Below are 18985 nucleotides of genomic sequence, written 5' to 3'. Positions count from 1 at the left end.
TTAAAAATTTTAAATTTCTAACTTTTAAAAATTTATTAAAAAATTTAAAGTTGTCTAACTTTTACTTAAAAAAAAAAAAAAAAAAACACAAGTCAAACTAATCCTAAATCGTGAGGCGATTTTAGTCGGCTTCGATTTGAGCCAATTTCGACCAGCCATAGAGCTGGACTGCCGGAGCGGGCCAAGGCAAAACCCAGTGGGCTTGGGCTGCGAGCTTTTTTGAAGTGCATGCCGAACCGTCCGCTAGCCAGGCCTGAGCCCACATTCTAGTCTCTAGAGCCGCCTGCCGTTAAGGGAATCGACCTTGCTGGCGCCGAAGCAGCAAAGCGAGTGTTGTGTTTCTTTTAGGGTTTTGCCATTTGCTTAGGGTTTTTGCTCTTTGCGTCGATTCAGTTTGTTTCTTTTCTCCGAGCAGCCAAGAATTCATTACGCAGCAGCCATGGCGAGCACCAAAGTCCAGAGGATCATGACCCAACCGATCGTACGCACGAACATTTTCATCTCTCCTCCCTCTTTTCTTCTTCTTTTAAAAATATTTTCTGAGTTCTACATCTTTCTGTTAAGTACTAATAATAGCTTCGGTGGTTTTATCCTTGGTTTCAGAACCTCATTTTCAGGTTCCTTCAAAGCGTAAGTGTTTTATGTTCTTGGTTGGTTGGTTGTTATTTCTTGGCAGACAGTTACTTAAATTTTCCACATAATTTGCTGATTTTCTTTGTATTTGGTTGTTTCTGTTCGTTGCAGAAAGCTCGCATTCAGATTTGGCTGTTCGAGCAGAAGGATTTGAGGATAGAAGGGCGCATAATTGTATGTTTTTTATTGTTCTTGGTATTTTACTTCTGTATAATAGCCTCAGCAGAGTACACAAGTGTTCTACTGAATAAATAAATACTCAATTTTGTGAACCGATTAAGAACAAGTTTGAACTACATAAAACTGAATAGGCAAGAAGTTTAGGTAATTTAGACAAATCAATTACTGAGTGGTTTGTCTAAACATACATGTTTGTATATTTTTACTATTTTAACCCTTTAAACATTGTAAGCTCATTTTTTTGGTTTGAGAACCTAACAAATATATAAAAATAAAGAAAAATATGCAGAAAAAGGACAAAAAATAACAGAAGATTGCAGAAAAAATTGTGAATAAGTACTGTTCATCCCAAGAAAACCTAACTATAAAAAATTACAGATTAAGACTGTGCAAAAAATTGTAGAAGATTGCATATCAATGAACATTTTACACAAAAATTGTTGAAGACCCATCCCACTCATCCAAAAAAAAAAAATTTTCAAACCATGCACATTACTGGTGCTTTATGATCTTTGATGGAGCCACAATTGTTTGCAGTCATCAACCCCAAGCAAGAAACCAGAGAAGGAGACACCTCTTCCTACTCTCACTGGAAAAGAAAATGCAAGGAACAAGGAGAGAGATTGAAAATCAAAAAGTAGGGGAGGAGAGCTGTGGAAGAGGTTGGTTGCTGTTTGCTATGGAGTCGCTGAGAAAGGAGAGTGGAAGCTTGATTACCGGTTTCCATGGGCATGTATCAAAGTTGATGAGGAGGGCCAGAGGAGAGAAGGAAATCAGTCAAGTGAATATCTTGATACTTTCTTGGATGGAGACACCGAGAAAAGGAGGAGGATCATCCTAGGAAGAGAAATTGGGAGGGATGGAATCGTGGAAGGGGAGTCATGGAGGTTGTAGATTTCATGTATGGGCAATTCATAGCATAGGATAGTGTTATGGTCTCACATCAGATGTGTACAAGGGAGATCACTCTTAAGAGGACGTCAAAAATCAGATGAGAGAGTTTGCTTTGGTCTCACATCAGATGTGCACTGGGGAAATTTTGGGCTTATAAGGTTAGTTTAGACTCCAACTATGTGAGACACCTTTTATAGGACAAATTCATGAGGCAGTGGACCGGACAAATTCATGAGGCAGTGGACCAAAGTAGAAAATGTCTCTCCGTAGTTAAGCCCAAGGTCATTACATTTGGTATAAAGCCACCATGGGGGTACTATCATGTGAGTGGACACAGAGGTGTAAGTCACAATGAAAAAAACGTTAGAGATCAGATGGGAGAACTAGTCACGGTTTCACTTTGGATGTGTACTAAGATCACTCTGACGAGGACGTCAAAGATCGAATGGAAGAGCCTATCACGGTCTTACATCAAATGTGTAGTAGGGAAATCACTCTGACAAAGACGTTAGAGATCGAACGAGAGAGATTGTCCTAGTCCCACATTGAATGCGTACTAGGAAAATCTTGAGCTTATAAGTTTGGTTTGGGCTCCAACTATGTGAGGCACCTTTTATCGGACAAATTCGTGAGTGGGCCAAAGCGGACAATGTCTCACGAGAGTTGAGCCCAATATCGTTACAAATAGAAAAGAAGGAATGACAAGTAGAGAAATTGTGAGTGAGAAGTAGTGTTGAGGCGGTCAGCAATGCGATGAAGCCTAACTAAATAAGAGGCTTTCAAAAGTTGTTTAGTGGTACCAAACAATGATTGTGCGGTTTAATTCTTACCCACTAGGCATATTAAGAAGCCAATCAGTGTAAACAAACTCAAGTTAGTTTTTCCATTTATCTTAATGTGCGCGTGCACACGTTTTACTGTAAGTTTTCACTGGAAAGTTTTTTCCCATTTGTGTGATTAGCTTGATGTGGAGAACTATTATGCATTTTTAGTATGGCTGTCTATGGGTAATTATATAATAGTTGGTAAAGGAGTGTTAATTTTTTCGTGGCACCACAAATACTGCAGATATATTGGAAATGGGGGGAGTGCTTGCATTTCTCAATTAGTGATCTTTTTTCAGTGGAGTAAAACTTATGAAGGATTTTGTTGAAGAACTATTATTTCCCTTTTTGTTTAGTTTGTTTGTCTCTAAGAAACTTTCTCGTTAGTGGGCTAACCTTCTTCTCCTCTGAAATCTAAGACCATTAATTTGAGATCTCAAGAATGAATTTTTTTTAAAGATTATCATGCTTGCGAAGTTTTTAAGAGTGCAGTTTGTATGTCGTTTTTGAAATTTCTATAAAATAAGCTATAAAGCATGTAATTGGGGATGTGAGCTGTTAGCATGTCCAACACAAAAGCTGCTCCTTTATGGACATGTTCTTGCTATGTAGACAATTAGAACTAGCATGCTGTTGTTGTCATTGTTGTTGTGATTTTTTTTTTTGGTTTTGTTTTGAATACAAGTATGGATTTAACAGGTGCATGAATGCCTCTATTGCCTATTGCCCAGTGAATTTATGTTAAGTGTCAAATGGTTGCTCTTTGAGCATAGCCAATTAGTTTAATAAAGGTGCATGCACTGAAAAGGTTACTAATTCTTAATAAAGAGGTTGATTGTAATTTGGATAGTGATTTTTTGAAAATTCACCAGCTACAAAGCATCTTGTACAGTCTCTTCAATCTATAGAGTCATGACTGGTACCTTTACCATATGTTACCTATTGCATGTGGTTATGCGTTAACAAACTTGTGATATTAATTATGCCCAATGAGAGAATAAATTAAGATGTTAGAGAACAATAAACAGGTTAGTGGATTAAAATTATCTAAAATAAGACCTTTGTTTTGGTTCTTGTATAAGGCCAGCATGATATTTTAATTTTGTTTCATGTGTTTTCTGTGGGGAGAAAAGTGGAATTATACAGAGTCCAATTTCTCGCTTAAACCACAATTGAGCTCTTTTATTGATGGTACTTTTGTGGAGGCTACAAGCAGCAAGAAGTAACATATAGATCCAATCAACTAACTTTAAGATCCCTAACAAGACTCCGTTGGGTTTTCACCATATAGGTAGCCCTCGCATTTTCCTCATAATTGAGAAGGGTTATAATGCTTCTGTTGGACCTTGAGTATTCACAAGAACTTTGCAATATGAGCTCCCTGTTCAAAAATTTCTGTGTTTAGAAAATCAGTATTAGTGCAGTTAAAGGTGAAAGTAAGGCATTATTTTTTAAAAATATCATGATAACTAGATTTCTATGATCTCTAGTTGGCGTGGTAGTTTGTGTGAGAGGGACTTCTCTGTTATTCTTGATTTCCTGGATGTACTTCAGTGACCGGTGTTTGTTTTTATTTTTTTGTTGTTTGTGTTATTCTTGAAAGGCATCTTCTTGATGCCCAGTTTTTCTCTAATAAAATTTCTTTGCTGATGATATATATATATATATATATATATATGTATTGCAGTAGCTAGAATATTATATGTGTTCAATAATTGAACACTTCGTGCAGAGTTCGAAAATATATATATATATATATATATATATATATGAAGAAGAAGAATGCTTTGTGGTAGAAATACATAGGAGAATCTGTTTTTGATTTGCCTCTATGCTTTTTTTCCTTTTATATGTTTTTTAGGAGGATTGGGGGAGGCCTGAGGAGATTATGGATTAGAAAAAATTAGGAAAGGTACTCTGGCAGGTTGCTTTGCGTGCTTGAGGTCATGCATCCTGTTGTTTTTTTCTTCATCATCTTCTTTTTATTCTTCATGTGGTAATGGATAATGATGGTGGCTGTGTGGTATTTGCTTTCTTTTTCTTTTTTTTTCCCACTGAGGGGTTGGGGGGTGGGTGGGTGGGTCTTGAAGAAGCCCTACAAGGCCTTGAGAGAAGGGGAGGGGGATATCGGACTAACAGTGTGTGATAAAGGGCTCTCTTACACCTAGACCATGCTCTTGGCCTCACAATGGTGTTGGTAATTGGTCTGTATCTTGATAAGTATTCTAAGATATGATAGGTACTGATATTTGGAAGTTCAAATATACGTATGAACAGTATGCAGATCAGATTTACTTATAAAAAAGTATGCTGGTTTGATTTTAAAAAAGAAGTTAAGAAATTGCCCTTTATATTTTCTGCTGCACACAGTTTTTGGTTCTCTATAGATCCCATGCACACACTCCTCTCATGCATCCATTTCACATGAAATGTTGTGAGTCCAAGCCATGCATTATTTTCTCTGTTAACTCTTCCTAAAATTTGATTTACACTTCCCATGTTTTACTGCAAAATTTCTTCATTTAATTTTTTTTTTTGAAAATTTCTATTAGAGTTTTTGTATTTGGGGCCCTTAAAGTTTATATTGAAATTACTTTCAAGTCCTTGTTCAATATTGAATTGGAACTTCAGTTATTTTGTGCTTTGGGGAGGAATTCGAAAGAAAAAGGATAATCTTATTTGATTGAATTGAGTGTGAAGGATTTGAGATTTAAGGATTTGCTCTCTATGATATTGACTTTGGTGAGTATGTTTTGAGGTAGAAAAAATAAGTAATGGAGTGGAACAAATCACTGAGAATTCTCTATGAAAGATAGAATTCTACAAGTCCATGCGCATGCCACTGTTAATAACATTTTGTTGTTACTTGCATATTATTCAACCCTGTTGCTGCCATCCAACTTTTTAGTGTAATATCCAAGTATGAAAGTGCCTAACAGTGTTTAGTCTGCACTTAAATACCTTTATATCCTTGCAAATACATTTGAACATAATATCTTTGAGTTTCTGCTGCAGAAACAACACTAAAATGCTGCACATATACAAATCAAATAAAAGATGTTACTTGATTTGGAACTTCTCTGAAATCTGTGTAATGTAAAACTGAGCTTTTCCATCATGTTGGCATAGTTATAAGTGGGGTTAGCAATACATGCTAGCTTATTGGGATACTAGGGCTGAAACTAATTTGGTCCCTTATCATGCTGTATACCAGCTTGGTGTACAATCATTTCGTTCGTATGGATGTTTATATTTGTTTGTTGGAATGAATTTGTAGACTATGTTTTTCCCCATGCTGATTTGGTATATTGCTTAGTGTGATCCTCTTTCTGCTTTATTACCATGTTTGTTGTTTGTATGCTTGTGCTGTGTATTGGGTACATTATGCCAATTTCAGTACCACATGGTCTTGGTGGATGCAAGAAGTCTAGGAGAATCAAGGTTGGTTTACCATGCTACAAGCTATGCTTGCAGCCTTGTCCCATGCCAGCATCTGGTTTTAGTGAGTTATTTTAATTCATTGAGCCCCTTTTTTTTCTTAAGCAGAAATTGAGGTTGAGCTTTTCAATGGTAAAAGTATGGTGCATATGAAACAAGCAGCAATAGTTCTTCGTGGAGGAAGGGCTAGAAAGCCTATGCATTTTTGAAAAACAACAACAAAACCAAGCCTTAAGTCCCACTAGGTGGGGTTGGCTATATGAATCATTTTCCACCGATTTATGCGATCATGGACTATTTCTTTTGACAGATTCAGGGATATTAAATCTTTACTCACTATCTTCTCCCAAGTTATTTTGGGTTTACCCTTTTTCCTTCTATTGCCCCCCACAGTAACTAACTCACTCTTCCTCACTGGTGCACTATGTGACCTATGTTGCAAGTGTTCATACCATTTGAGTCATCCCTCTCTTATCTTATTTTCTGTAGGTGCTACACCTAACTTACTGCGGTGTGATCTGCATCACATTGTCCACAGCACGAGTTCATCATGTGCATATGAATGCAAATAGATTTCCTCTTAACATAAATTTAGGCATTTTTTTTTGGGTAATAAAAAGGAACATATCAGATTTGTAGAATGCACGGTTAAGGACCCTAAAATTCAATTACAATTTATTGAAATTTCTGAGACTAGTTTCAATGTGATTGCAAAGCCATATAAATAGCTTAACCCTAAAATCTACTTTCCAAAAATAAAATAAAAATATGCTTTGCTAAAATGAATTATTGAAAAATAAAATTAATTTAAAACTAAAAATTCCTTAGCTTCTTAAACAGGGTGTACATCATCATCCTTTGGACCCTTTCCCCACAAAGATCTGCTACCTCCATCTTTCTCTCCCACGTTGAAACAATTTGCCCTTGAATGACAGTTAATAGAAGGGGGACTTGGTGAATGGGACAATTCAAACCAGCACTGAAATGAGCTTTGGCTTCTGCGAAAAAGGCTGAGAATGTAGCTATATTATGTGTTATTCCTGGTGGAAGGAATTCGTCCTTCCATCAGGAGGGACTCAGTCTTGGGTTCTTGGCTCAGGGAAGTATTTCTGTAAATCTTTTCTTGAGTTTTTGATAATGGAAAATCTGTCTTTCCCACTTCATTGTATTAGTAATTGAATATCTGTATTTCTGCTTCATTTTATCTTTTGGAAGGCCAAATTTCCCTCTTTAGTTTAAGGCTTTTACTTGGTTAGTTGTTCTTAATAGAGTTAACACTATCAATCTGTTGATGAGTAGGAGGCCTTGTAAGGCCCTGCCTTCAGATGTTTGTTCATTATCCTATGATAGTTCAGAATCTGGTTCTCATTTGTGTTGTATTGCTCATTTTCTTGGAGGATTTGGAAAAATCTTACTGGATTATCTCGGGAGAGTTGGATTTTTCCAGGATCGGTAGAGGATATGTTAAGCATCTCTTTTAGAGGTTTTGGAAGGAGTACACAGATGGATCAGACTTGTGGAGGTGTGGGCTGTTTTCAGCCTTTTGGGATATTTTGCTGGAGAGGAATGCTCATATATACATGGAAAAAAAGAGGTCTTGCTCTATGCTTTGGGATGGAATACAGTATTTGGCATCATTGTTGGCATTTAGCCAGTTGGTTTTTAGGCTGTCTTTTTCTGATCTTCAGCTTGATTGGAAGTCAATTCTGTTTTGATGTTTTCCAGTTAGTTGTTTTTTTCATTGTTTTTCCCTTGTAAGGGCTTCCTTTCTGAATACTATATTGTTTCTTCTGTAATAAATTTTTTCCTTTTTCACAAAAAAAAAAAAGGCGCAAGTTTTTGACTACCTTAATATTGGTCCTAAATGATTCCTACCTTGAGAATTTAATACCGGGCACCTACTAGCATAGCCCCTAAGACAAGCAACAACGTTTACATCATCTCTTAATTTTTCCAATTTGATTAAATTGATCAAACAAACCTTCAAGTTCACTTGTGAAATTTAGTCTAATTGATTTTAATACCATTACAAGATGCATGAGTCGCGAAAATAATCTCTCTAACTTTGGAGGAAAGACTGCATCATTCATGTCCTCCTAGACCCCCTGTGGCGTGTGAGCCTTGTGCACTGGATGTTACATAATCGTTCTTAGAGGCATGCTGGGAGGATCTTTAAGGAAGCAACGGTTGTGTCAAAGTATCTAGGTAAGACATAACAATGTTCAACTTGCTGCCTAAGCCTATGACACATCTATGAAGATTTGCAGTGTCCTTGTATTGTTCTTGGGCTATAGATATCTTATGTTGTCCCTCTTTTAAGTCTTTAGAATATGGAACCTCCCTTTGGACTTGATCAAATTGGTTTTTTGTCACCATGACTTATTTTGGCTTTTGGTCAACTCAAATCAGTTTGGATCGGTTTATGGTTTGAGTGTACTCGTCAGTTTGGGAGCAAATTGGTTAGGAGTTTGATTTGGATCAGTTGCGGATCATGATCTATTTTAACCCCATCTTTTAGCAAATACATGGGAGTTGGGGCCTATGCTGTTGTATTCTTCAAAATGACTATGGCGACGACATGAGAGTAAGGTCGATGATGATGTTTTGGTGAGGTTGAACGACAGAGGAAGCTTGATGGCAATGTTGTGGTGGTGACTGCCAATGTTGATTATCTTGGTGAGACTAATCAGTGCAGAAGCTTCCAGCCATTAGTGTTCCTATTGCTGTTGGATTCTGACATGGGAAAATTTTAAGCTACAGCAAGTGACAGCTATGTTCACTCAAAGGTTCTGACTGTCAGGTTCTGGCTCTGATGGCTCAATAAATTGGCTATGGTTAGGTTCTGCAACCGAATTTTTGTTAGATGAGTGACTGATAGCGATGGTGGAGGGGCAGTGGGGGCAGAATCAGCGTGGTGACACCAATTGCAGAGTTCAATACGGGTTGGTGCAGCACATTGTGTAGATAGTAAGAATCCCAAAATTCAATTCTAATATCTTCAAATTTCCTAGGTCAGTCCCTATGTGACTGTAAATCCATAAGTAGCATGACCATAAATCACACTTTCCAAAATCAAAAATACATATGCTTTCCCAAAAATAAGTAACAGAGAAATAAAAGAAATTAAACTTCAATTTTCCTAAACTTCTTGAATGAGGAGGTGACATCTTCCCGGCTGGACTCTCCATGGGAGGAACTATTGCCAACGTCAATTAGAAAACATGCTCTTTTCTTTTTGTGCTGTGTTGAATAGGAGAATTCTTCTATTTCTGCTTTAATTAGCCTCTTACCTGTATGAGAGACAATTCTGATGGTATCTGATGCCCGGCGTTGTTAGGGGTTTGATGAGTACATGAATTTGGTATTGGATGATGCCGAGGAAGTCAGCATAAAGAAGAAAAGCAGAAAGTCATTAGGTGCGTCATTGAATATTTTCCCGGAATAGTTAATTCCTAATCTTTTACTGAGTTATATAATGTTTTCACTGTTTCTTAAATTGCAGGGAGGATCTTACTTAAAGGGGACAATATCACTCTGATGATGAACAGGTATGTGAATATATATCATGACCCATTTTTTCTCTTGTATGCATGCACATGTTTTGCGCCCTCAATTCATTCTCTCGTTCATTTCTTTTCTTTCTTCTTCTTCTTTTTCTTCTTCTTCTTTTTGGGGCTCTTACACAGTGGGAAATGATGACTAGAAGGAAGGATGGGTGCAGGAGCTTTTGGATTGTTGCATTTTTAATGGATATTGTATTTGTATGGCTAATCATACATTGAGCTTGGATGTGTTCTTGTGATAATTACTTACCTTTAAATATTAAAATAGGTACAAGTTGTGTATTTTTTTTTTGGGTTAACATTTGCTTGACCATGATACATTTCTCCATTTAGCTGAAGTGCCAATTATATTTTGCATGGTCCCAGAATTTGTTCTTACACAGCTGGTTTCAGCTAACCATCATTGACCAATTTTCTTTAATTTTTTATTATAGTCGTAGAAAAATCGGGCAAACCTTTTTAATTTTCTAGATTTTTTATTTCTTACTCTTCATTGGGGAGCATGGAACATAAATCTTATATTTGAATGTGTGAATTATGATAAAATGTGGCATAAAATCGAAATTCAAATTCTAAAATTAATAATTTCAAATACGATTTCATATACTTTTTGGAACATTGAAAATGATATATCTTTTTTGTAATTATTTTAAAATGTAGAAATAAAAAAAATATAATTTGAATGACCAAATAAACTTCTTATTTTTTGACATCTGAATGTAAGTTGAAAATTTTAAAATTATTTGAAAAAAATGAAAAAATAGAAAATGGAAATGTGTTTAACTAAAAGGGTATCTAATTCAACTAATGTTTCTTAAAAAAAAAAAAAAAAAAAAAACGGAAGAAACGAAAATTATGTTTGAGGATTTGAAAATTTTTTTTTCTAGTATTTACTTATGAAGGAAAGTGAAGAATAAAATATGATGTAGTAAATTAGTAAACAAAAGTAAATTTTTTATAGTAACATCATTATTATTTGATTATTAAAATTTGATTGTATTAAAATAATTATTTTAATAATATTTGATATAGAAAGAGAACATAATGGAAAATGATTTTTTTTTTATTTTTTAGGTCCAAAGGAAAAAAAAAAAAGTAAAAGCATGAAAATATTTTTTTCTGCAAAATTTTTAAATTTTCTGAAAGAAATATATAAAAAAATCGATGAGTAAAATTTTGATTTAACATATTAATATTTTATTTTTCATGATTTTTATTTCTATCAAAATAACAATTATTTTTAATGATGTATTGTGTAGTGTTATTTTTTGGCATGTAATGTTAATTTCTCTCGGGGATCTTTAAGCAACCTAATCCATGTTTTGACAAATATTCTCGACAAGAATGAAAAGATATGAAGGCCACGACGAATTAGAAATACATATAAAAGTATAAGTTACTTTTATAAGTACATATATTCATCTATAATGCAAAATTAGCCCCTTTCAGATGAAATGGAAGGACTACTCTTTAAAACTTTTCGGAGGTGGTAAAAACTCATTGAGGTCATTGTCATTATTTGGGAAAATTATAACATGTACTGAGGTCAGTTCAAGTAGTAAAAACGAACTTGTAATTTTGGAAACCCTAATGTCACGAGCTCAATTTTTCCTTGAGGTATTACGCCGATGAATTATTAGGGGTGCTAAAATTCCATTATGTATTGACTTGGATGATTTTACATACCGTAGAAGGTTTAGCAGTACTATTTTTATTCAATCTTTTTGGAAACTTGAAATTTGGGACTTTAATTTTAATTTATGTAAATTTAAATAAAATATAATGAATAATTTAAGTTATTGTGGATTGTTCAAATTCACATAAATTTAAATATAAAATATAAAATATATTTGTTAAAAAACAATGTTAGTACATACTATGAATTCAACACTTCATTCCTAATATTTTTTACTCAATTTTTTATTCCATTTTATTTTCCTATTATTCCATTAGTAACACAAATTTTCAGACTCAGAGATTTATATGCTTGGAAATATTATTAGGCAGGACCTTTCCTTGAGAATCTAGATGGCTAAAATATCAGATCATAATTAGTTTTTGAAACCTTCAAATACCCGCCAATAGAATTCTTAGAGTGAACGAAATGTAGACATAAAGTAAAATTATTTTATTAACTAAGGCATGCAAATAAATGCTAGTTAGACTAATGTTATGATAGTGATATAATTTTTTATGGTAAAAAATTATAACAAGCACTAAGCCTAACATGTGACATAACATAATATGAGAGTGATATAAATTTTTATGGTAAAAAATTATAAGAATCATTAAGCCTGATATATAACACAACATGAGAAGATAGTGACATAATTTTTTATGGCGAAAAAAAAATACTAGACTTTTTATGAAATTGAAGAGAAAGAGAGAGAAAAAAAAGAGGAATTTTTTCCCGTTTATCTTTTTTTTTTTTTTTTAAAAGTATATTAAATAATATCTTATTTGAGAAAATATTTCCCAAAATGACTCTGACGTAATCTCGTTACTTGGGAATTTGGGCATGTTGCGTGTAATTCCAGCTAATTGCTAATTCTATTTTCAGATTTTAATTAATTCCAAATCAGCCCCAATAACACTTAAACATAAACCTGTTTATTTTGATGCGTGTATGTGTGCTAAGTCTGATAAAAAAAAATATATGTTCACCAAACAATATTCAGCAAAGCATAAACATGTCAATCACACAGTCACAATCCACAAGAACACATTTACGTGGTTCGGCCCAAAAATTGGCCTACATCCACGGTAGAAACTCACCTCTAGAGATACTATATTAAATCTGGTGGGAATAAATATACATACACAGATTTACCCCTTCTTGGCTTTCCAATTTCCTTTAGAAATCAGCCCAAGAATAATCCAAGAAATCCCCTCTTCGCTCCTGCAAAGAACCCTAGATTTCTCCTTATATTCCTTCCTAAATTTCCCTACAAGAAATTCCTCCCAAGAAACTAGATCTGTGCATTACCTCCTTTACCTGCTCGCGAACCTCCGCTGGAGGTTGGAGATCCCCCAACGCTGAACGCCCGCTGTCGTCTCCCTCTCTCGTGTAGCCCTTGCTCTCCCGCTGCAGCTAAAAGAACTCTCGCTGCTATGAAGAAGAGGAAGACCCTTGCGGCTGTGGCTGAATACAACTCTCTCTCGGCTGGAGGTTGCAGGTCTCGGTTCTGCAAGAAGTCTCGCGGCTGGGGTGAAGCTAAAGTCTCTCGCGGCTGGCCCTCCCTAAAGCTGCAAAACAGAAAATTGAAGACCCCCTGTTCTGGAGTTTTTTTTTCCGCATCTATCCAAACCCCCACCCCTGTTGTTTAATTTATTATTTACAAGGTAAAGCGAGGTAAATTACATCACTGCACCCCCCCCCCCCCCCCCCCCTTTTTAAAATAAAGAAAAACTGCAGCCATTGGATCTCTCCAATTAATGGACGGTCTGGATTTGTTTCAAGCCTTGACACTCCAACAATTCTCCACCTTGGCAAGCTTGTAACCCTTGCACCTCCTTAGCATCTCCTATGGCGGTTCCTGCAAAAACAGACACTAGAAACTTCCAAGGTTAACCAAGTTCGAACAATGTTCAAACTTGGATTTAGGTACTGCTTTAGTCATCATATCCGAAGGATTATCTTCCGTTGGAATTTTTCTTACTTCTATTTCTCCACTAGAAATAATATCTCTCACAAAATGCAGCCTAACATCTATATGTTTGGACCTACCATGATAAACATGATTCCTAACCAAATGAATAGTGCTTTGATTGTCACAATAAAATGTAAAGACTCCACTATACATTCCTAACTCTAGGCATAGTCCTTTTATCCATATAGCCTCCTTAAAGGCTTCAGTCATGGCAATATATTCAGTCTCCGTGGTAGACAAGGCTACCACCGACTACATGTGAAATTTTCAACTAATAGCACTACCTAAAAAACAAAAGACCATACCAGAAAAAGATTTCCTAGTATCTAGATTTCCATCATAGTCAAAATCTACATATCTTTTTAACCCTATTTCACAATGCATATCCTTTTTACCAAATATTAATCCTTGTTGTTTTGTTCGAGACAAGTATTGAAAAATTTGTTTCAAAGCATGCCAATGTGGTTTTCCAGGTTTGCTCATAAATCTACTCACTTGATTTACAGCATAAGATAGATCAGGTCTAGAACATACCATAGCATACATTACACTACCAACCATACTAGCATAAAGTATTCTATTCATAAACAGTGACTCATCTTCAGTTTCAGGAGACTGTTTGCTAGACAACTTAACATGCTGTGCAACAGGAATAGAAGTAGATTTAACATGACTCATTCCAAATCTTTTCAACACTTTTGAAATATAAGACTTTTGGGACAAGTAGAGAAGCTTTTTATTCCTTTTTCTAGTTATTTCCATACCAAGTATTCTTTTAACAGGTCCTAAGTCTTTTATTTCAAATTCAGATTTGAGCATGCACTTAACTTGATTTAACATAACCATGTCTTGACAAGCAACCAACATGTCATCAACATATAATAGCAAATATATATGACATTTATCACAGGTTTAAAATAAACACAACCATCATAATTGCTTCTACAGAAATCATTTTGAAGCATGTAAGAATCAAATCGTTTATACCATTGTCTAGGTGATTGTTTCAACCCATATAAAGATTTCTTTAATAAACATACATGATTTTTATTCATTTCCGTATCAAAGCCCTCAGGAGGTTGCATATAAATTATTTCTTCCAAAGAACCATGCAAGAAAGCAGTTTTAACATCAAGTTGTTCCAAATGCAAGTCATGTATAGCAACAAAGGATAATAAAATTCTAATAGAACTATGCCTCACAGTAGGGGAAAATATTTCATTATAGTCTACCCCTTCCCTTTGTGTAAATCCCTTAGCCACTAACCTAGCTTTATACCTAGGTGGTTCAACTCCAGGGATTCCCTCTTTCCTCTTAAAGATCCACTTGGATCCTATGAGTTTTTGTTTTTTTGGTCTAGGTACCATCACCTATGTCTCATTCTTGTTTAGAGACTCTATTTCTTCTTGCATTGCAAGAATCCATTTTTCAGCCTCTTTACTATCCATGGCCTCTCTAAAAGTCCTAGGCTCCACCTCAATTTCTGTTTCAGCAACAGAAAGAGCAAACGCTGTCATATCAGCTTCCCTATACCTTTGAGGAGGTCTTATGACCCTCCTCTCCCTATCCCATGCTAGAAGGTAAGTTTTACTTAATTCAGAGGTTTCCGTTTCTAAGTTTTGCTCCTCAAAAACTGCAGCATCTGTTTCTAAATGGCTATGTGAAGTGGAGGGTTGCTCCACCTCAAGCTGTGGGTCACTGGTATTAGAGTGCCTAACACTTTCATCTGAATTTTCTAGTTTTCCCCCCATTGTAGTTTCGTTAAAAACTACATCCCTGCTAATAATACATTTTTGTTTTCCAGGTTCAACAACCCAGAGCTTATAGCCTTTAACCCCCTCTGGGTATCCCACAAAAATACATTTAATAGCCCTAGGCTCTAATTTATCAGTACTAATGTGGGCATAGGCTACGCACCCAAAAACTTTTAAACCTTAATAATTAGCAGGCTTACCCGACCAAATTTCTTGAGGGGTTTTATAATGTAAGGCTGTGGAAGGACACCTATTAATAAGGTATACAGCAGTGGTCACCGCCTCTGCCCAAAAGGTCTTGGGCAGACCTGAAGTGGCTAACATGCATCTTACCCTTTCCAAAATAGTCCTATTCATCCTTTCAGCTAATCCATTCTATTGGGGAGTATCCCTAACAGTCCTATGTCTAGCTATGCCCTCAGCTTTACAAAATTCAGACAAGTACTCTAATCCATTGTCTGTTCTCAGTGTTTTAATTTTTCTACCAACTTGATTTTCTACTAAGGTTTTCCATTCTTTAAACTTTTCAAAAGTATCACTTTTATGTTTTAGAATATAAACCCATACTTTCCTAGAAAAAACATCTACAATTGATAGAAAATACCTAGAACCACCATAACTAACCGTAGCAGGCCCCCACAAGTATGAATGTATGTAATCAAGAGTCTATTTCGTGGTGTGAGTGGACTTCTTAAAACTAATCCTAGTAGACTTTCCCAAGACACACTCCTCACAGAATGACAATTCCTCAAGTTTCCTATCTCCAAGGAGCCCCTGTTTCTCAAACTCCTTTAGGCCTAGTTGGCTAACATGTCCTAGCCTCCTATGCCACAAGGAAACCTGATTTTCTACCCTGTGATTGATAGGTGAAGCTTCACCAATCACTGTCTTTCCTACCAAGGTGTACAGCCCATTCTTTAGCACCCCTCTCATCACTACCAGTGAACCTCTACAAACTCTTAGGCTACCTCCTTTAGACTTGAACGTGTACCCTGTCTTATCTAAGCTACCAAGAGAAATCAAGTTTCTCTTCAGCTCAGGTATGTACCTCACATCTCTTAACACTCTTTCCATCCCATCATGCATTAGAAGTCTCACAGTCCCAATACCCTGTATTTTACATGACTTATTGTTTCCTAGGATAACATGACCTCCTTCTAAGCACGTAAAGGACTCAAACCAGTTTTTCAATGGACACATGTGGAAGGAACATCCTGAGTCTAGTATCCATTCTTTTCCCGAATCTCCATTTGAGACATTCAACACTTCCGCACTATCATACCCATCTAAAACTACAGCTGCCTTACCCTTTGATTCAGAGGTGGTGACATTTGCACCATTTTTCCTCTCAGGACAGTCCCTCCTAAAATGTCCTTCCTTGTGACATGCAAAACATTTTAGTGCTTTACTCTTAGACTTTGATCTAGATCTCTTGTCTTTTCCTTTCTTGTTCCTCTTTTCAGACCTACCTCTCATATTTAACCCTTCCCCTGACCCTGATTTAGACTCAAACTTAGTGTGCAATTCCCTAGAGTGCAAAACGGCTTGCACATCTTCTAAAGTCAGCCTCTCTCTCCCATACATCATAGTTTCTTTAATATGGTCATATGTGGAATCAAGAGAACTCAATAAAAGAATTTCTTGGTCTTCTTCATCTATACTAATATCAATATTAGTAAGATCCAAAAGAATTTTATTAAATTCATCTAAATGTTCATCAATCGATGTTCCAGGGGTCATTCTAAAGGTGTAGAGTCTAGTCTTCTTATGGAGTCTATTTGCTAGGGATTTTGTCATGTACAAACTCTCTAGTTTTGACCACACTCCAGTTGCCGTATCCTCATTGGCAACTTCCCTAAGCTCTTTGTCTCCTAAGGACAAGATAATGGCACTATGTGCCTTTTGGAGGATTTCAGGCTTCACTTTGTCGGTGGAAGGAAAATCTTGTTTCCCCTCTTGTGAAGTGGATGCTCCCTTCTTTTCTCCAAGAAGAGCCTCCTCAAGCCCCTGCTGTACCAAGATGGCACGCATCTTAATCTTCCACAAACCAAAGTCATTTTTTTCGGTGAATTTTTCTATTTCGAACCTAGCGGTCCCCATTACATAGCCAGGCTCTGATACTACTTGTTGCGTGTAATTCCAGCTGATTGCTAATTCTATTTTCAGATTTTAATTAATTCCAAATCAGCCCCAATAACACCTAAACATAAACCTGTTTATTTTGATGCGTGTATGTGTGCTAAGTCTGATAAAAAAAAATATATGTTCACCAAACAATATTCAGCAAAGCATAAACATGTCAATCACATAGTCACAATCCACAAGAACACATTTACGTGGTTCGGCCCAAAAATTGGCCTACATCCACGGTAGAAACTCACCTCTAGAGATACTATATTAAATCTGGTGGGAATAAATATACATACACAGATTTACCCCTTCTTGGCTTTCCAATTTCCTCTAGAAATCAACCCAAGAATAATCCAAGAAATCCCCTCTTTGCTCCTGCAAAGAACCCTAGATTTCTCCTTATATTCCTTCCTAAATTTCCCTACAAGAAATTCCTCCCAAGAAACTAGATCTGTGCATTACCTCCTTTACCTGCTCGTGAACCTCCACTGGAGGTTGGAGATCCCCCAACGCTGAACGCCCGCTGCCGTCTCCCTCTCTCGTGCAGCCCTTGCTCTCCCGCTGCAGCTAAAAGAACTCTTGCTGCTATGAAGAAGAGGAAGACCCTTGCGGCTGTGGCTGAATACAGCTCTCTCTCGGCTGGAGGTTGCAGGTCTCGGTTCTGCAAGAAGTCTTGCGGCTGGGGTGAAGCTAAAGTCTCTTGTGGCTGGCCCTCCTTAAAGCTGCAAAACAGAAAATTGAAGACCCCCTGTTCTGGAGTTTTTTTTTCCGCATCTATCCAAACCCCCGCCCCTGTTGTTTAATTTATTATTTACAAGGTAAAGAGAGGTAAATTACATCACTCCCCCCCCCCCCTTTAAAATAAAGAAAAACTGCAGCCATTGGATCTCTCCAATTAATGGACGGTCTGGATTTGTTTCAAGCCTTGACACTCCAACAGGGCACGTGGCAAAAATTTGGAGCTGTTGTGTAAGAAAAAAAAAAAATGTCAACATCCGCATTTAAAAGGAAAAAAAGTGAGGGGGTTGTCAGATAGTGCTGATGCGTGTCAGCACTCGAGAACCGGGGAGAGAGGGGAGAGGGGAGAGCGGAGAGAGAGGGGGAAGGGCATTTGTCAGCGGGAATTAAAAAAGAAAAGAAAAGGGGGGGGGGCGTTTATTATGTAATTTAGAGATGTCTAAAGAGCAAATTCTATTAATTGCACCTAGGACAAAAGTGTGTGTGTAATATTAAGTAGCCAAAACCATTTTCATTTAAAAAATTAATTTTATTTTTTGGCATTACTTTTGAATTTATTAAAAAAAAGAAAAAAAAAGAGGGTGCATGCACCTTACTTGGATCTTCGATGAATCTTAAGGAGTTGTTTAGTATCATTATTAAAATATATGAAATTCGAAAAATCATAAATAAAAATTAAAAATTTAAAAATCAACAACTTGTTCGATTAATATTTCTAGAACTGAAAAAAAAAAAAAAAACTTGATTAGAAAGGTGTTCATTCTTGTCTTTAAGTCAAGTAATAATTAAAATAATTAAAATACAAAAATAAAAAAAATTTAAAAATTAAAATGAGAATAAAAATTATTTTAATTGGTTAACTTAATTATTATATTTTAAAACTCATTGTTTAGAACTGCGAGAAAAATCTTATGCCACATGACACTCCAAAAAGTTAAATATTTTTTTCAAAATTTTTTAAAAATTGATTGAAATGTTTCTTTTAATTATATTTAAAATTTACATGACTATTTTATTTTTATTTTATTTTAAATTAGAAAAATAGCAACAAAAATAAATAATACGAACCACAAAAGTGACAAAATTTTTAAATTTTCTCAGTTTTGTAAAGTTGTTGATTTTTAAAGACAAGAATGAACACTTTTCTAATCAAGTTTTTTTTTTTTTTTTTATCAGTTCTA

At 35.8% G+C, this 18985-nt stretch overlaps 1 protein-coding gene across 2 annotated transcripts; it reads left to right on the top strand.

The window, feature by feature from the left end:
* Positions 1-124: 124 nt before the first annotated feature.
* Positions 125-9897, top strand: LOC131157544 (uncharacterized). 2 transcript variants are annotated; one of them, XM_058111782.1, is made up of 6 exons: positions 125-481; positions 604-630; positions 745-807; positions 9307-9385; positions 9472-9517; positions 9656-9897. In XM_058111782.1, the coding sequence occupies exons 1-6, from the start codon at positions 440-442 to the stop codon at positions 9663-9665; spliced, it is 267 nt and encodes an 88-aa protein (XP_057967765.1). In that variant the 5' UTR covers positions 125-439; the 3' UTR covers positions 9666-9897. The 2 variants fall into 2 exon arrangements, with proteins under 2 accessions (XP_057967765.1, XP_057967764.1); XM_058111781.1 differs by having other exon boundaries at positions 129-481; positions 9472-9897.
* The last annotated feature ends 9088 nt before the right edge of the window (positions 9898-18985 follow it).

This window comes from Malania oleifera, chromosome 6, assembly GCF_029873635.1.
Source record: "Malania oleifera isolate guangnan ecotype guangnan chromosome 6, ASM2987363v1, whole genome shotgun sequence".
NCBI lineage: Eukaryota > Viridiplantae > Streptophyta > Magnoliopsida > Santalales > Ximeniaceae > Malania > Malania oleifera.
This window is presented reverse-complemented; position numbering and strand designations above follow the sequence as displayed.